The sequence below is a fragment of the Scomber japonicus genome, chromosome 22 (assembly GCF_027409825.1).
Source record: "Scomber japonicus isolate fScoJap1 chromosome 22, fScoJap1.pri, whole genome shotgun sequence".
In the NCBI taxonomy this organism is placed as follows: Eukaryota; Metazoa; Chordata; class Actinopteri; order Scombriformes; family Scombridae; genus Scomber; species Scomber japonicus.
The window spans coordinates 6,100,930-6,118,652 of NC_070599.1; the positions used below are offsets into that span (position 1 = coordinate 6,100,930).

Genomic DNA, 17,723 nt, shown 5'->3' on the forward strand with positions numbered 1-17,723 from the left:
CTTTCAGGTGACTGGCTAAAAATAGTAATAAGACAGTAGGAAAGTAAACAGTTACACAATGGATGACTTTGTAAAACACTGTAAGAATTCAACATATTGACTTTCTTTATTTGTTCTCCCCAAAACACTGATTCCAACATCAGGATAAAACTTTCCACGGAGGATATCATGCAGTCCATTTTGGGATAGCACCTATATCAGTGAAGTTTGACAGTGAAGACCCTCCTCCTCACCAAAAAAAAGAAATGCTGAGTATAAATCTATAAATGTAGGCTACAAAAGAACTGTCACTAAAGCCTAGATATATCATATAGGCTATTGAGTTACATTTTCAGTATGTTAGCACAGTATATCAAAATAATATATATAACCCTATCTTTATTCTTAGTTCTATCACATTAAACTAAATATTATATATAGCCAAAAAATGCAGAAGTGATGATACTGTAATTTCCTGAAACGCTGTTAGTTGATTACTGCACAGAATGACCCTTTTACTTTTTTTGACTGACAATCCAAAGTAACAAAAATAGCTAATCTAGGGTCAATGCATCTCAAATGGCATGAAAATCTATTTAAAACTGTCAAAATAATATGATAATAATAAGGTAGCATGTGATGTGATATGATAGGAGCTGGCTGCTTCTTCTACAGTAACCCTATTCTGCCCCCTAATGGTATTATGTGGTAGTGTCAGCAGTAAGAAAAGGCATCAAGAGAAGACAGGGAAGTTCACAGGCTGAGGTTTGGTTTATTCCTTTATTAGATGTTAAGGAAATCCACAATGAAACAAAATAATTTACTCAGGGTGTACATGAAATCAGAACAACACAGCTACTTTGGGACAGATGGGATTTTTAGGAACAAAGAGGAAGGGGGAAGGAGCATCATCTAGGTGGGAATGAAAAGACGAAGAAAACTCAAGTTTTCAGTGCTGGATATGTTCTTCAGACCACAGTGCAATCGAAACTCAACCACCCTGTTAGCGTCGTTCCAATGCATAATCCCTCACTGAATGCATTTTCTCGTCATACTTTTTTTTATTTTATTTATTTTTTATTGTTGAGACACTTAGCCTATCAAAATGGAAGAATTCAATGGAGAAAGGTGTGATGCGTCCTTTCAGCTCCCATCTAAGTGCTTTGTGACTTAGCTGCTTGCACACATTCACTCACAGATTCACACGCACAGTCATGTCAATCACTGATTAAACCTCACTTATATATTTTTTTTTGTTGTTTTTGTTTTTTAAACCAAAATGTTTTGTTTAATCCAACGTAAAAAGATGGAGTGTGATGTTTGCATGCTGCATTTTTAAAGAGACATTCCATGGTTTGATTTTTTTTTTTCCTTTCTCAGGTGTCCCTCGCTTAAAAGTAATCAACATGCAAAACTAGATGAATGATTTCTCCACGTACTCTTGAATGTTTACATGCGCCAAGGTATTGCATAGGACTCAGGGCTCTCGAATTCCCCTCCACATTGCTTATGCAATCTACAATGGCTTATTTCTTCATCTTCTTTTAATTCTTTTTTTTTTTTTCGCTCTAAAACTATAGCTCTAAATTAATGACAGTCCATTTGTAGTTTGCTTGGAAAGAACCCCTGTCAAATTCTGCTCTACAATCAAAGAAAGGTTTTACATTAATGCATCCAATGCACTGCCACAGGTCTGAGTGTAGATTATGCAATATGCTTTATATATTAAAAAATTCCTGAGTGTCTGATGACTGTCAAAGAAAGGTGACAAGACCCTGAAGTTGGAGTACCTTCCATTCATATTTCAGCTATTTGAGAGAGAGAGAGATGGGGTCCTTTTTCAGTTTTAAATGGCATTAGACTGAACAGACCCTGGGCCTTTACAATCTTTGCATTTTTTTTCAAATGAGGAAGCCGTTTCAAAAGCCATGCCCTTCACCTGCGACAGTGCATTACAGCAAGTATGCTCGCATTGCTGATGTTTTTTTAATTTTTTTTAATTACCCATTAAATGAAGGGATGATTTTAGTTATGTGCTTCAGTTTTATAGTATAATGTGACCAAAAAGTCACCTTGCTCCTGCCCTCCTAACCTGTTTGAAAAGTTAAAGGAAAAGAAAAACAGGGTTTATAAAACGTGCAAGAAGAAATGCGCAATGCATTTATCTGCAGATGTTTTTAACTAAATGTAATCGTCAAAGCACAGGTCACAAGAAGGGGGTCAGTAAACTACACCTCAAGCCGTTTTTATGACCAATTTGTTCAGGGTGTGTTTCAAAATATAAAGAGGGGCACAAATGCGTTTTTTTTTTTTTTTTTTTAAGTGAACGTGCGCCTCTGCGTACATTCACATTTCTCTGAGTTTAAAGTTCTAGTACACTCATTCTGAACCAGTGCCTTCACAAATTCGATGTCCACACACACACACACACACACACACACGCACACACACGCACACAGAGTGAGACATTACTCAATATTTCAACAAGATATATTGTAAACCAAAAAGAAAAACAAACACACCTCATATGGAGAAAAAGAAAAGCATTTGTACCTTAGTGTAATTATGCCTTGTTTTTGGTTTGACCATCGCCCCCGCCACTTGTTTTCTTATGTTTGTTTAGTTGCAGCACAGACAAATTAACCATCAGTAAAACACTGATTTTGTCCTTTCTGCATGGGGACAATGAACTGAAAATGGATGTGTTGAAACATGAGATTGCAATTATTTCTGCTTCAGCTGTTACAGGCCTGAAAACTAAGATGTTATCTTAAAAAATAAAAACCAAGCCACATTTAAGCAAGAACCGCGAATCAGGCAATACTTTTTTTTCCTTCTTCTTCTTCTCACAATTTTTCGCAAAAAAAAAAAAAAAAAAAAAAAAAAAGATATTAATGGATTCTGACTGTCCAGACTACAAACAAAACTCTACTATGCCATCTACTCATCACAGCCATATTATGGAACTGCAACTTTAAAAAGATTTTTGAACATATTTATAGCACCAATAGTCTGTACCATAGAGATTACAAAAAAATAAAACAAGGTTTCATTCAGTTGCAACACAGGTGTCTGCAGAAATGGCTGTAGTCATGTCTTTTCATGATGGGTCTTTACCCCAAAACACAAACTTCTTTTTTTTCTTTTTTTTTCTCCTCCCCAATTTGTTTACAGCATTGCATTTCAAGTAGATTATTAGTATTTTTTGTCAACAAAACTCCTTTTGATTTCCTGTTTTTTTATTTTTTATTTTAAAACAATTTTTTTTTTTAGCCTCACAAACCATACTATGTCTACTACTAGCTTTTGAAAGACTATCACCATTCAAAAATCAGACTCATTTATGATAACTTTTCACACATGGGGAATTTTACGGATATCTTGAAAGAAAACTGCACACATTCTCTACTTCACATTCAGAAAGTCATCCAAATCAAAACTATTTAAATTAAACTCTCAAATTCTGGCACAACTCAAAAATCTCAACATTCTTATATTGTCTTTCTGAACACGAGATGGTAAGTAGAGGATGTGAGAGCAGTCGTTTTTTGTTTTTTTTTTCCACACAACATTAGGTTTAACTAGAAAAAAGAGGAGTGAGACTGGCTGGACAAACATACATGCACAACCATTCAAACACCACCAACTATCAGTATCCTAGTTCAAAAGCAACATGGTGGGAACAAAACTGACAAGGATAGAACAAAAAGATTGTCCCTAATACCTAACTGTGTGACTTGAATGAGGACCAGTGTACAGAAGAATCAACTGAAACAAATTCTAAAATGCCTAAAAATGCATGTCCGCACATGGCATCACTCAAAGACAAAACATATTTTTTGAGTTTTCCTATTTTCACTCACTTTTTGTTGATCTGATTGTTGATTACACAAGGTTTAAGTTAGTAAATGAAAAACCAGCGGGGTTATGTGTAGGGGGAGGGTGGAGGGGTTTTTGAAGGGGTGTCTCAGAAAATTAGCCTACATTAGGTTTTTCCAGCTCTGAGATGACCCTGAATATTTGCTGGAAGAGGTCCAGTCACAAAAGGAGAGGAACTGTTCCTCTCGACGACAGGAGTCCTCTGCAAAACTGGAGTATTCAAATGTTGCTGCTCCCTGCAGAAAGAGATCAGGCAAAGTGGTTAGAGAGCGTCGCACACAGAAATACACATACTGCATCTGTCTGTTCTCAGTAGTCTTCATTCTTTACCTCCTGAATAGGATCTATGAAGCCTAGGCCAAAACACATGCACCTGACAGGGCTCCAGACTAACTATGTCATGTCATTTTGCAATAATTAGTTAAATTAACAAGATATTTGTTAGCCATCATTCTGTGACCCTTCAGATCGTAATTAGGGATTTCAGATGGATTGCTGCTGCCAATGTTTTTATTGATCTCAGTGAGTGGATTTTAGTAGTAAATTAACTTGGCTAGCTAGGGTTAGCTGTTTTGGATTGTTGTTTAACTCAATATACAGTACTGTGCAAAAGTTTTAGGCACTTTAGAGGTTTACATTTTTATCCATAGTGGAATACCATCTGATCGGTCCCCATTTGTTCTGTGGTATGACAACAACCCCAAACATACAGTCAGAACTATCTTCAACAACAAGAAGGAGTAACAAAAGCAGCTGAGATGCCAAAATCCACAGAAGAAATGTGGCAATTTCTCCAAGATTCATTTGCAGAGTACCTGAAAAATTGCGTGCAGGAGAACTGAGGAGAACTGCTGCCGTTTTAAAAGGCTTTTAGTGCCTAAAGCTTTAGCGCAGTGCTGTATGAGCAGTGATGTTGATTTAAGTATTGCTCTTGAATTTGAAAAGGTGCTTCTAAAACACTGGGAAAGTGGAAAAACTCGTCTGACACCCTGACACTGTAGACCTGGTCACTTATATTATTCCTAATCTGAAATATAATATAGTAGAACAGTCAATGACTTATCCTTCTGAGTTCAAGTTGACACCGATCAATGATTTCAATCAATAATATGCACATTATTTTGGGTCATGTAACATGGGTCAAGCACATCTCAACAACATGACAAAGCACAATGTAAATATTGCAGCGGGCGGTCCTTGCTCTTGGTTCGACAGAGGAATGTAGTGGGTTTTTTTTCCATTTCCTTCCTTTCTTCCTTCCTCTCTGTGGCCTGAACCTACTTTACTCAGTAGTGTGCAGACAGTTTATGGGTTTACACTTAGGCTGTCACTGTTATTGCTGTGTTATGTGTTTGTAGTAACTGTTGAGTTGAATTTACAGTATTGTTTTGTATTTGGGACAAAATCAATTCATTTATTATACACAAACACACACAGAGAGGCTTCATCCTGTGAACAATATATATTCCATTTCTATAGCACTATAATATTATATTAATATTAACATGTATAGAGAGTAGATCATCAGGGTGGCTCTTCTGTTGCAGGAAGGTTTGGGCAACAGTTGGACAGCCTTCACCATCAGTATATTGAATCACCCATGCAGTTTTCAAGGCAGCCCTTTATCAGCACTGCTGCAATTGATGCAGATATTCTTCAGACATCCAAATTATTGATTATTGAAGTAGAAAGTCAGAGCTGTGTCAACAAATAACCCTAACCCCAAAGTTGCATGTTACCTCATAATTTCAACCTGACAAATTCGTGGATGCTGACTGTAGCCCAAATGTCAAGTCAAATGCTAAATGACAAAAAGCATTGTGTATAAATTTGTGTGTTTAGAAAGTAAAAATATCACTAAAGTATATATAAATAATAATTTTTGAAAAACAGGTTTACCTGTACACTGAGATCCAGGGAAAAGGGGGGAACAGAGTGTGTTCTGCCACCAGCACTCATCTTGCTGGTTGCCAGTTCCTCCCTGTCCACTTATATTTAACAGAGGGAACTAAACAAGACAAATGGGAAGTGGTTAGCGTGTTGAAACAAACAGCCGCCTGAAACATCACAGGTGGAGCCTGTTTTTACAGCTCATGACAGATTATGAAAAACGACATGGTCTATACAGTATTTGTTATATTCATCACACTATATTGATAATCTGAGAAAATACATTCAAGAGACCCTCACCTCTGGCACATCTCCAACAAAGTCATAAGCAATCCCATACTTTGGGATCTGACCTGCTGGTGCACTTAAGCAGGACTGTTTTTCTTCTGAAGATTCCTCTTTTTGAATCTTGTTAACTGAGATGTCCACCTGTCCATCTGCAGTTGATGCAGCTGCTGCCGTTTTGCAGTCTAAGCAAATCTCTTGCTCAGCGATTGGCAGGAGGGTACTGGAGCCCTCCTGTGAATCCAGAGAGGTCTGGGCACTCTTCTCCATGCCAGACTTCTTTAATCTGGGTAAGAATTTACCAGATTCCAGTTCTGACTTCCCATAATAAGGGCCCTCACATTCTGCATCCTCCTCCAGAGGTTTGAGGTCTGCCTGAGGATCATCAAAGACGTCCACCGGCGCCAGGACGGGAAAACTCATCTCCTCTTTGTCAGTCTCAGCCTCGGAATCACTCACTCCACCAGGAGACAACTCTGAGGCCGATATTGGCCGGAAATGAGTCCTGGGGGATATGCGAATGGCCCTATACTGCGTCCGGTTGATGCCATATATTCGTGGGTGGAAGGCTTCATTCTCAGAGTCCGAGCAGAGAATAGATTTAGGCTTGAACCCCGGACTGAACGAAGCCATGTCCTCAGGCTCAAAAGAACACTCAACGTGGAGGACTTGAGAGAAGGGATTGTTCAGGTTGAAGGATGCAAACGGGTATTCTAAACCTTGCTCCTCACCCCGCAAGCCTCCGTAAGATCCGAGCAAATCTTCATGGAAGATGAAAGAAAATCCCTTATTCAATCCGTCTCCGCCTCCTCTAATGGCCTGGTCACTCTGCCCAAAGGAAACGAGCGGCCTCCACAGGGGCCTCTGCCCAGGGGCAAAGCAGCTGCCGGTGTTCATGAACACATCTGTGCCGGTGATGGTGAGCATGTCTGAGCTAGAAGCAGATGCGGCTGCGGCGGCACACTGTAGCAGGCTATCTTGAGTTTCGCTCGGCGGCACTACAGCCCAATTCTTATCACCACTTAGTGTCTTCAACTCTCCATACACCCCTCCTAGGATGAATGATGTACTCTCCCTGTCAGAGTTCAAGTCCCAGGGTTTGGACGGAGTCATGTAATCCCCAGCACCATCTACCTTGGAGAGTTTGTTTTTGGCTAAGTCCTGTTCTTCTTTCTTGCCTTCCCAAAGGTGATACTCTGACCGCTGCACAGCTTTTTTCTGGGGTCCCTGGATCGGAACTCCTTTCGCCTGCACCTCCAGACAGCTGCAGCAGTAACCGCTTGAGTCATCTGAAAAGAGCCCCTCGCTTGTTTTTTCTGCTCCTTGCCTTGACACTGCAGATTTGCCATCTCCAATTGCAGTCCAAATGTCCTTTATTATCCCTGAGCTGTAATCATCACTCTGTTGGTTTGTGTTGTCCGAAAACATGCCAGTGCTGTACTGTTTACTCTCATCCTCTTCCAATGCTATGCCACAAATGGACTCCAATTTAGATTTTTTGGTGAAGGTCTGATTGGATGCTGTGCTAACACTGACCTCCTCACACTTACGGCCAGGGTCTTCTTGCAAAAAATCCAAGATTTCATCCTCTAGATATGTACCAGAGAGAGGAGGGATTATACAATCAATCTCTTCATTGCCAATTTGAGCAGCATCCTCTGTCTGAACATGTCCTTGCTCGTTGTCTGAACGAGTCTCCTCTGAATGTGACCATGGACTGCAAGTTCGCGTTGAAAGGTTAGAACAGTGTTCAGTTTCATCAAAGGCACTATTTTTGGTCCATATTAGCAAACGAGACTGTTTATTAGAATGTGGGTCGAGACAGCTACTTGAATCTGTGTTGTTTTCGTGAGCAACGGTGAGTGAGTCGCGGGGAAAAGGAAAAGTGGGGCTTTCATACTGCAGCTCGAAAAGAGAGAAGCAGGATGAGTTCAAGCCAGATGGTTCACTGGTGGCTTCAGGAACAAGCGGCTCCTCCAGAGTTCCAGATAGTTTGCTCAGGGTGAACGAAACACTATCAAGAAGGGGGGAGAGCCGAATGGGAGAGTCTCCGATGAAACTTTCTCCATCTATATCTTCTGAAGTAGACGGTGAATAACATCCCCAGACTTGAGCCATGTTTTCAAGATCCTCCATTAAGAATCCAACAGATCCCGAAGCTTCCTGTGAGTCTGCCCTTATTGCACTTTTCCCTTGCTGCTCAAGGCCATCTAACACTAAACAACATTCTGCCTCAACGTCTCTTTGCTCTTTGCTTTTTTGTCGAATCATGCTTAAGATTCGACTCTCTTGTATCGAGTCTGAGGCACTAGTATCCAATATGGATTGATAAATATCAACTTCATAGAAGTGAGTATATTCAGACAGATGCTTGTCATCTAAATCTCTACTATCCTCTGGCTGAGGGCAGCTTGAGGTCCCAGTGAGTTCAGCAGTTTCATCCTCTGCATCACCAGGCCCTTCTACAAAGTGCCCATCCACGAATGAGCCTGCTGCTAGGTATGCTCTCTGGTAGCTCTCATTGGCAATGCAGATTCCCTGGATTCTCTCTGGCAGCCTCTCCATGTCGGTCGACAAGGCAAAGCCGTCAGGAGAGTCTACCTTGCCTCGATATTTTGTTTCCAGCTTGCTTTGTCTGCTGCTGAAAGGTACAAAATACTCTGTGATGGGCTCAGTGTACCAAAGTGGCTCCTCCATGTATTCCTTTTTGTTTCTGGCCTCAACTCCGGACTCTTTTGCTTCCACCCAGCCTGGATCTTTACGAATCTCCTTCAGCGGCCTCTTCCCCTTTTTGTAAAGCTGTGGTTGTCGGACAGTGCCTCCTGTGGCACTGCTACTGCTTCCTCCCGCGTTTCTTCGCTCCTCTTTGTCAAAAACCTTCACCTGCAGCTTCACCTGCCCACTGTTGCGCGTTCTCTTATTCTTCCCAGCCTCCCTGGATTTGTGCCTTATTCTAACTGCCTTGCTTCTGGACGACTTGGAGTCACCCTGGTTCCCACTTGAGCTTGAGCCCGCCTCACTAGAGCCAGACGACCAGGACCTGGGCCGGTATTTGCCCTCAGACCTGTGTCTCGTCTGTCTCTTAGAGTGGACGGTAGATTTTTCCTCCGTTGCTACACCACCGTGGTATCGGTTTTCTTTCTCTTTTTTGCTTCGCCGTTGCTGGCCTCTCTCGTTGGTCACAGTCGTGATGGTACCACATGCCTCGGGGTTTCGCTCCTTTGCAGCCTCACATTCGCTGTTGCAATCTTTCGGGGAGGAGGTGTCTGTGCTGGTCTGTGGAGCTGCTGAGGATGATGAACTTGAGTATGCGCAGGCCTTAGCCTTGTTCCACACCGTCATGATCTCTTGGAGACAAACAGGTTTCTCTGACAAAGGAGGAAAGGCTTCATAATACCTGAAGTCACAACAAACAGAAAGAGAAGTTGATTTAAATACATTCATTGCAGTATTGTTCAAATGAACAATTGTTTTATGGGTGTGTACTGCAGCAACTGCGAACATGGAAATTTGTGGATACACAATGTCTGTGGTGTGGCTTACATTTCCACCTGGTCCTTTGAAGAGGGGGACTCAGCTCGCTCTGGAGACTGAGAGCCATCAGATTTCTTTTGAATCTGTTTTTCCTCTGTAAAACACAATGAGCAATACAACACTGTGTTAAGACAATGTTTAGTAACATTTGTATAGTTTCTATGTAAAAGTTCCAAATATGGTGATGAAGGGAATCAAGCAAACCTTTCTGTTTGTTTTGAATGTCCTTAAGTTTAGAGCAAAGCTCCTCAACCAGGCTCTCAATTCCAGAGTTCTGCAAAGAGGAAAAAAAACTAATTACAAACTCAAAGTAAACACTGTGAACAGCCGATATCAATTTAATTACACAATGTTTTATATTGTGAATGGAACAAATCCAAATGAGTTTGAAAATTTAAAAAAAAACTTGTCATAGGAATGAAAAATTTACACATCTTAAAACTTGATAAATAATGTCAGACAGGACTGAATGATGATATCAGCATCATGATATAGTATTTTATTAGCAATATATTGTAGGGATTGTAGAGTTGCCTTCATAAACTGTGCAGAAGTATTTTAATGGGGACACTGAGTACGAGCATTTGAATGTGCACAGCTATTTGTAATTTTAAAAATGTTTTTTTAAATAACAGGCCCTGATATAAAAACACAAAAGAACCATTTATTTTTCAACTCAAAAAAATAACCATAATTTATGTTGCAATAGCCAACAGCAAGAACAGCTGCATTTACCCTTAATGTGCCCCAAAATAAAGAATATCAGGAATGAAAGGCACGAGGTTGACACAAGTCAAGCCAGCTGACTTGTGAGGGCTTAGGCATGCTCAGCCGTGGCTGTGCTATATTTAGCTATGGTGCAGAAATGCCTTCAAAAAAATAAAAAATAAAAAAGGGCTAAGCAATAACACAACTAACTGCCTCATTATGTCCTCAAACAGTGAATACTTCCTACATATCCTATGTAACTTACTGTCCTATAAAAAGGGAGCAATGTGATAAAAACATAAACAACAAGGCTTTAAAATAAACAACACAACCGTATTCACACTAGCTCAGATCCAAGAAGGCACTAAAACCAAATACCATCAAACAAATAACCAACCACAACATAGCTGCTCTCACGACAAGTCTCTCAACACTCTGGTTCTAAACTTGTTTCCTGATCACTCGTTTAGAAAATAATATGCCTTACCATGCCACCTCATAAAAAGCAAAGCAAAGTTTTCTCCTGCCCTGTGTTTCCTCTTGCATCATTGTGCTAATGCTGGTCAGCTGACAGCCAACCGACACTGCTGCTCGCTGCTGCAATCCCGTGCAGCGTGTGCTGGTTAAAAAATAGACCGCAGAGTCCAGTCCTGGAGAGGAGCTCAAACACTACTCCTCCTCCTCCTCCTCCTCCTCCTCTTCGTCTTCCTTTTCCTCCTCCTGCCTCGCAGACACTTCCCCCTTCCCACCCTCCAGCTTTACATTCTGTCATTCTCAACTACAGCACACCTCCTTTACTACTGCTGGCTGTGGACAAACATGTGAACAAATCTCTACACAGCTTTTTGACTCACGGAATAAAATAAAAATACTTCAGAAATATGTGCTTACATGTAAATTATATTCCTTTGAAGGTCATGCAATATAAATGAGGACAGCATTCGTTTATGTCAAGGAACAACTTTTCACTGCTGACCTGAATATAACCTTTCCAAAGAAGACCCAGTGAAGGTGTGGCCACCCAGCCAAATGAGGTGACACTGCATTTACAATAAAGATCTTCCCCTGTTCAATGCTTTAGCCTCCCACATTGACATAGCTTCATTCAATGTCTATTCACTGCGAATTATGCAATTAATATCTGCATGACTGCACCTTAACAAGCAACAAGGGATACTACAGTAACAAATTCCTGACATAATTAGACAAATTACATCCTCATGCCTTCTGTATTCAGAGTGATTTCCATTCAAAAGTTTCACACAAGATAAGTCAAACTATTCCTTCTTCATTTTAAGAGTAATAACTGGTTTGCACACCTCCAAAACAAAATTGATTCAAATGAATAGTATAAAAGCATAATTTGACTAACACTGCTCCTAATATATATTATGACAATCACAGGATTATAACTATCAGGCTGATCAATACTTACTTCATCAGATGCAGAGCGGAGGCATTGCACAGCGGCTTGCTTCTTCATTTCCTCAAGACTCAGATCGGTCCCTCCTTTCTTCTTACTCTTGCCCCATTTCTTCCCAGTTCCCTTCTCCCAACCCAAGAAGATGTCATTTTCCTTTCAAACACAACCCAAGAAAAGTCAGTCACAAAAGAACAAACAGTTAGACAGTAAGACATGCAGAAATCACATACAGGGTTACATTGAGAATATACTAAATGAATATGAACATTTCAATATAGGCTTGCTTGCAATACAATTTGTACACAAAAACAGCAAACTGAATATCAGTGAATGAACTGACCGATGAGAGAAATCAAAAGGAGGAATTAGTCAGTGGCACAAGTGCCATGATGTGAAAGAATAGCCCCATTGTTAACCTCTCCTGGCAAATTGATATCTTCCTCTAACAAGGCCATTACATTCCCACATCAACTTCCCTTCCTGAATAAAGCCCACTCATTTGACATGCAAGACTCAAACAATGATAAACAATCATTTCTGCTTTTTTTTTTTTTTTTTTTTTTTTAACTTGACTAGAAAGATCTCCACCTGGTCCTGCAGGTCGTAGTCGTAACTGTCGTGCAGGAGAAGGCTGAGGACGTAGCGGGTGTAAATCATGGCATCAATCCCGCACTTCTCAAGCTCTTGGCCGAGCCAGCTTTGTACTGGACCCAGCGACTGGAGCAGGGACATCTCTGAGGCAGACAGGGGGCCCACGAGGGGGTAGGGGCAAGAGAGATTTTCAGGAGGAGCAGGACCGTCTGAATCGGTGCTCACTGGACGCATGGGACCTCAGGTGTTGGCCATTCTCAGGTGGAGCAGCATTGTGATGGGTAGTTACTGTTGGGTGGTAGGTGGAGAGATGTACGGAGGGAGGATGAGGCAGAACCTATCTGGAAGATGGGACGTTCACTCCAGCAGGACGCACTGAAGGGGCTCTACATGGGGAGGCATGTAGGATGGGATTTTTTTTCGTTTTTTTTATTGCTTTGAGCAAAAAGGGGGGTTTTACTCGTCAGGCATGGCTTATGCTGCTGATAGATCTCAGCTGCTGAGCAAAACACAAGACGTGTTTGCGTCTCAGTCGGAGGGGTCCATTTTGGGGCTACGTCTTACTTCACCGGCACAACCTGAAACAGAGCAAACAAACACACGTCAGTTTCTCTGAAATATTTTAAATGTTGAACGCTATCATTTGAAAAATGGCCCCCCTCCCTCTACAGAGCCAAACAGCAAGAAAGAAGAAGTCTTTATATTTTTAAAAATGCATGACTGCATGAAGTCACTAATTTTGGAATGGAAAATATATTTGCTTTGGTTTTGAAAAGAAAAAGAAAAAGAAAAAGGAGAACAAGTGTTATGACGACAAATTTTATGACGGCAGAATCGTTTTCTTCCTTGTCCCAAAGGATATTTTTAATGACTGTTCCTAGACCTGCTTACCAGTAAGCTAATGGGTTCCTGGGAGAGCATGATACCGCACACAGCAGCTACAATCACAACACCTTACTGCAGATATGTCCTCTTTAAAAGGTGATAAACAGGTTAATATGAATAAGTGACCTTCTGCAGTAACGCTTGGGATTAAACCAGGGCGATGTGCATATTTCTCACAATACATCACCACCACTAGAAAGTTACCATTAATGTGAAAGTATCTCAAACATCTGAGTTATTTGTCACTTTGTGTAATTGCAAATATAATGTAACAGAAGAAATAAATGACAAAAGAACCAGTCATAAACATGTCTTTTTGAACCTCCTGCATGACAGCAAGGATTTGTAATAGTCCTAAAACAGAAAGCACCACTTTAATATTCTTTCCATTATGATTGTAAAAGAACAGCTGGATAGTTTGAATTGTGAGTAATAAAAATCCAAACGACCTGGATTAGTGTCCATGACAAAAACAACAAGCAAACTCCAGCAGTTGAGAGTGTTACTGTGTGGGCAACAGGCAGGGGAGCGCTTGCTGTCAAGTGCATGTGTTTCATATGGTAGCAGAGGATTAGGGAACCGACGTGAAGAGCAAATGGAGGCTGCACCGATTTGATTGGTCGGCCTGGTCGTCACTCAACGGTGGCATATTATGGGTTACCCGTTAGGGCCGTCAAAAGGGCAAGATAAGAAGCTTTGCCGTATGCAACAATACAGTTTCAGTGGTCAACACCCCTTGCGCAGAGTAGCATTGTGTCAATTAAATGCATAGAGAGAGAGAACTGTTGAAAAGTTAGCAGGCTTCATCGATAATGGCTAAATATGGCTGAGCAGCGTCTACAGCCCAGCTGTTTCTTATATGCACACTAGCTCCTGACAGCTCTGCCCACAGACCAACTTTATTCTACAGCACAGCATTTTACTCACTTTCACTGACATGGACAGGACAGGAGCACAATACAACAGTTTGTGCACTGTTAAATAATCTATAATATTACGGTTGTAGCGTAACTTTGCGCTGATATTTATGGTTTGACGATGTTAACGTTATATTGCTGGGCTGTCGAGTGCGGCAGTGCACCTCCAGAACAGCCAGCAACGGTATATGAGATGAAATACTATGTCATAGCTTCAGATTCACTTATATCACAGAATCAGCGATTTGGTAACAGGTCAGGTGTCAATTAACAACGATGCTTTAATGTCGAATAGCGAACGTCACTTTGCAGTCAAACGACAAGGTTAGCCGGACCACCGACCTTTAGCTCATGAGCTAAGTTAGCCAAGTTAGCCGACTGTCGAGAGCTGCCCGTCCCCCTGTAAGTGGGCAGTTTGTTATTTATTCAGACAGGACACATTCCAGTTTTTTTATTTAAATTATCGTGTCACGCTGTCCTCCGCCAAGTCTATCGTTAGTTCGGTAAATGTCGGTGTGCCAGGTGAACGGAGGCTGCTTCTTTACAGTGACATTATAGAGCCCCGACGGTTCTTCCATGAAATAGTTAGCAAGCAAACAGCAACATGCTAACGTTAGGCCAAGTCTAAACTTTCAGTCGGCACTCACAAATGGACAAAAGTCATTACAATACAATACAGCAGAAGTGTCCAATAAAAAGCTGAAATGAGCTAACGTTAGCTTTCATGTACGCTTGTTGTTGTGACCGAGGGGGAGGAGGAGCAGCTGCCCCGGGAGGCGACCGGAGGACTGTCAGACGTTTTTCCCTTCAAAAATGTGCGCCATATCGTCATAGAGTGAAACAGTAAGCTCACTAAATGACACACACTAAGCAGGGATCAAAAAGCAAAACTCGCAGCCGGTTGTGTGTAACGTACCTGCCGTTAGCTGAAGTAAAGAGGGGAGCGGTTACTTCTCTCCCGCTGCCGTTCCGAGCTCGAGCTCAAGCTCTGGAATCCGCTGCGGTAGCATCGCGTATCATGGACGCCGACAGAAATTGCGCTGTTTTTCACATCCAGTGCTTCTTCAACAGCGTCAAGGAAACAGGCGACATTCCGGCTCAAGCAAAGAGGAAGGTCATTCCTCGATGACACCGTTCCACGTCGAGCCACAATGTCCGCTACAAGGAGCCAGTTTCATTTGGGGAAGGACTCCCTAATGCGCCACCCTCCGCGTTCGTATCCAGGCAACAAGGCAAACCTCCACCGTCCTGTTCGTGTAGGTTTGATTCCTCCGCTTGGGTATTGCATCAGAAGCCCAACTAGTACTCTTATCATTTGCACTGAAGCTAAAGTCAATTGGCGAATGACAGATTGCGCAGATTCAACTCATCACTGAACATTAAACGAATGATTACATATTCTCTCTTGTGTTTAAGTTATAAAAATATTAACACAAGTAACTCTTGCCTTTGAAAGAAAACTATCATTTTTAATTTCTATATTCACAAAATACAAAACAAAGAGGTTGCACAGTGTGACACAATTGTTGTTTATTCATCATCTTCCTCTGCAATTTGTTTGTGTTGGTACTTTTATATCATATGAGTTTTGATTACATAACACAAAAATCAACCTTGTCAGCACATTTATTAGTGAAACCACAACAGTAATAATGCCTCTGTGTAATTTTGTCATTTTTATGACTGTAGCTTTAAGTTTTAGACATTTTTCCACATACAAAAACAGAAACTATTATCCTCTCAAAATTACACTTTTTTTTTTTTTTTTTTTTTACAAAACAAGCAAACTGAATGTGAATTTAGATTTCATCTGAGTTAAGATTGCTTTTGTAATAGATCCTGTGGAAATACTGTGTTGTTTTTGGGATCAAGTCAATTATTTGATCACTTGTAGAGAGATTTGACATATTGCCAGGAATTATTCTGTATCAATCCTATTTCTGGGAGTCATTATAACAGAGGATATGATAGTCTTTGGCCACAAGGCAGCTTCACAAAATGATCAGAAAATGTTCCACTTGGTAGGCCTACTGAATGTTTTTACTTGAACTAATTTAGTATCAATGGGACCTTCTGTTCTTTATTATAACCCACTGTAATGTGTTCCTCCAGCTTTACCTCATATTACCTTGACTTTTTATTATATAATACCATCACTATTATCACTACTGCTCCTGCTACTGTACCTCTATTACTACAACTGTGGTGTTACCATTACTACTGCTACTATTTATAGCAGCACTACTCATCAAGAGCAGTTGCTGTACAGTGAGGCCTTGTAATTCAAACCAGCAACCTTTCCCTGCTTGTCTAAATCTTCCCACCAACCTGTACTGTTACTATTATTACTACCTAGAAGTGTTTGCGTGTATGCTGGGGGGTGGTGCTTATTCTTTAGATCAACCACCTGCACCCCCCCAATCAAGGGTCTATAGTGCGGCACACTTCATCTGCCCTATAACCTCAGGGGTTATGACCTCTGGGATGGGATGTGTCAAGGCCTATTGACCAGCTGTTTGGACTTCTGCCACCGCTACACACACACACACACACACACACACACAGTCCTGTGCTCCACTGCCTGCCTGCTGTGTCACTGGACATAATTATCTTAAAGTGTATGTAGGGTGTGTTTCAGAGTGTGTAGGAAGCAAGCAAGAGGTCAGGACCGGAGCGAAAGTGCGAGTGTGTGCATGTGGGGGTGAAAGAAAACAAAAGAAATAGAATGAAGAGGTGTGTGTGTGTGTGTGTGTGTGTGTGTGTGTGTGTGTGTGTGTGTGTGTGTGTGTGTGAGGCAGTCTTGTATCTACCAGCTGACACATTTTAATAGTTATATTTGTAATTTTAGCACAGTTGGAGGTCCCTTAAGGCTAGTTTCGAGACGAATATTGAGTTTTGATCTTTATCTGAAGCCAGAGCACTGCAGCCAAAGGCCAAACACGATATTGACTTTATGCAACACAGAGGCCTGATCAATGAGGAAGTTGTGTGGGATTTCACCATCAATACACTGTACACACACTACCAACCATCCCTTTCATAAAGTCATGTAGCCTGACACTGAGCTTTGAAATGTTATACTCAAAGACAAAGTAGAGCTGTAGCAACATTTTTTTCTTTGCTTCCTTCACATAATTCTGTCTTTTTTCTCTTTCCTGCCACTGATAAAAATCTCACTCGTACCTCCAGAGTTCATGCAACGACCTAACGTCCGCAGAGCAACATCTCAATCTGCACCACTCTTTGCTCTGACCGCATTCTCATTCGCCCGTGTTAATTGAAAGTCAATTTGGAGCAGATGGCACAGTTAAAAGATGCCCCGTAATCCTTTCCTGAGGGGGTTAGGGTCGGCGGGGGGTGGGGTGGGGTGGTGGGTTAAGAGGCAAGCGGTTTCACTCTGCTGTTGTGAAAGCTAAATGTTTCCCACAAAGCTTTTTGCCTTCCACCTCTACTCTGCGTTCACACGGCTGTCTGAGGTGAAACAGGTTTGTTGTCCGCAGGGGAGGGACAGTGAGGTAAATCCTACATCAGCTACAGGTCATAATGAGATAACGTTAGACATGTGGTATAGTGTACACGCCGGCTTGTTTACATTGTCTCACTGGCCTAACACAGTCTCATTTTCATACTTC

The 17,723-nt window shown here is 41.3% G+C and overlaps 1 protein-coding gene across 1 annotated transcript; it reads right to left on the bottom strand.

Annotated features, from left to right (window-relative positions):
• Positions 1–745: 745 nt before the first annotated feature.
• On the bottom strand, positions 746–15,236 carry kiaa0232 (KIAA0232 ortholog). Its single transcript, XM_053343576.1, has 8 exons — positions 15,008–15,236; positions 12,287–12,867; positions 11,711–11,851; positions 9,772–9,841; positions 9,577–9,661; positions 6,049–9,430; positions 5,758–5,866; positions 746–4,094 (listed from the first exon to the last, which is right to left on the bottom strand). The coding sequence occupies exons 2-8, from the start codon at positions 12,521–12,523 to the stop codon at positions 4,078–4,080; spliced, it is 4,041 nt and encodes a 1,346-aa protein (XP_053199551.1). The 5' UTR covers positions 12,524–12,867; positions 15,008–15,236; the 3' UTR covers positions 746–4,077.
• Between the last annotated feature and the right edge of the window lie 2,487 nt (positions 15,237–17,723).

Excerpts from the sequence above, each read along its gene's own strand:
- kiaa0232 (XM_053343576.1), bottom strand. The coding sequence starts at position 12,523 with ATGCGTCCAGTGAGCACCGATTCAGACGGTCCTGCTCCTCCTGAAAAT. Across the intron at positions 9,842-11,710 it reads TCCGCTCTGCATCTGATGAA|AACTCTGGAATTGAGAGCCT; the intron begins GTAAGTATTGAT and ends TCCTCTTTGCAG. Across the intron at positions 9,662-9,771 it reads CATTCAAAACAAACAGAAAG|AGGAAAAACAGATTCAAAAG; the intron begins GTTTGCTTGATT and ends TGTGTTTTACAG.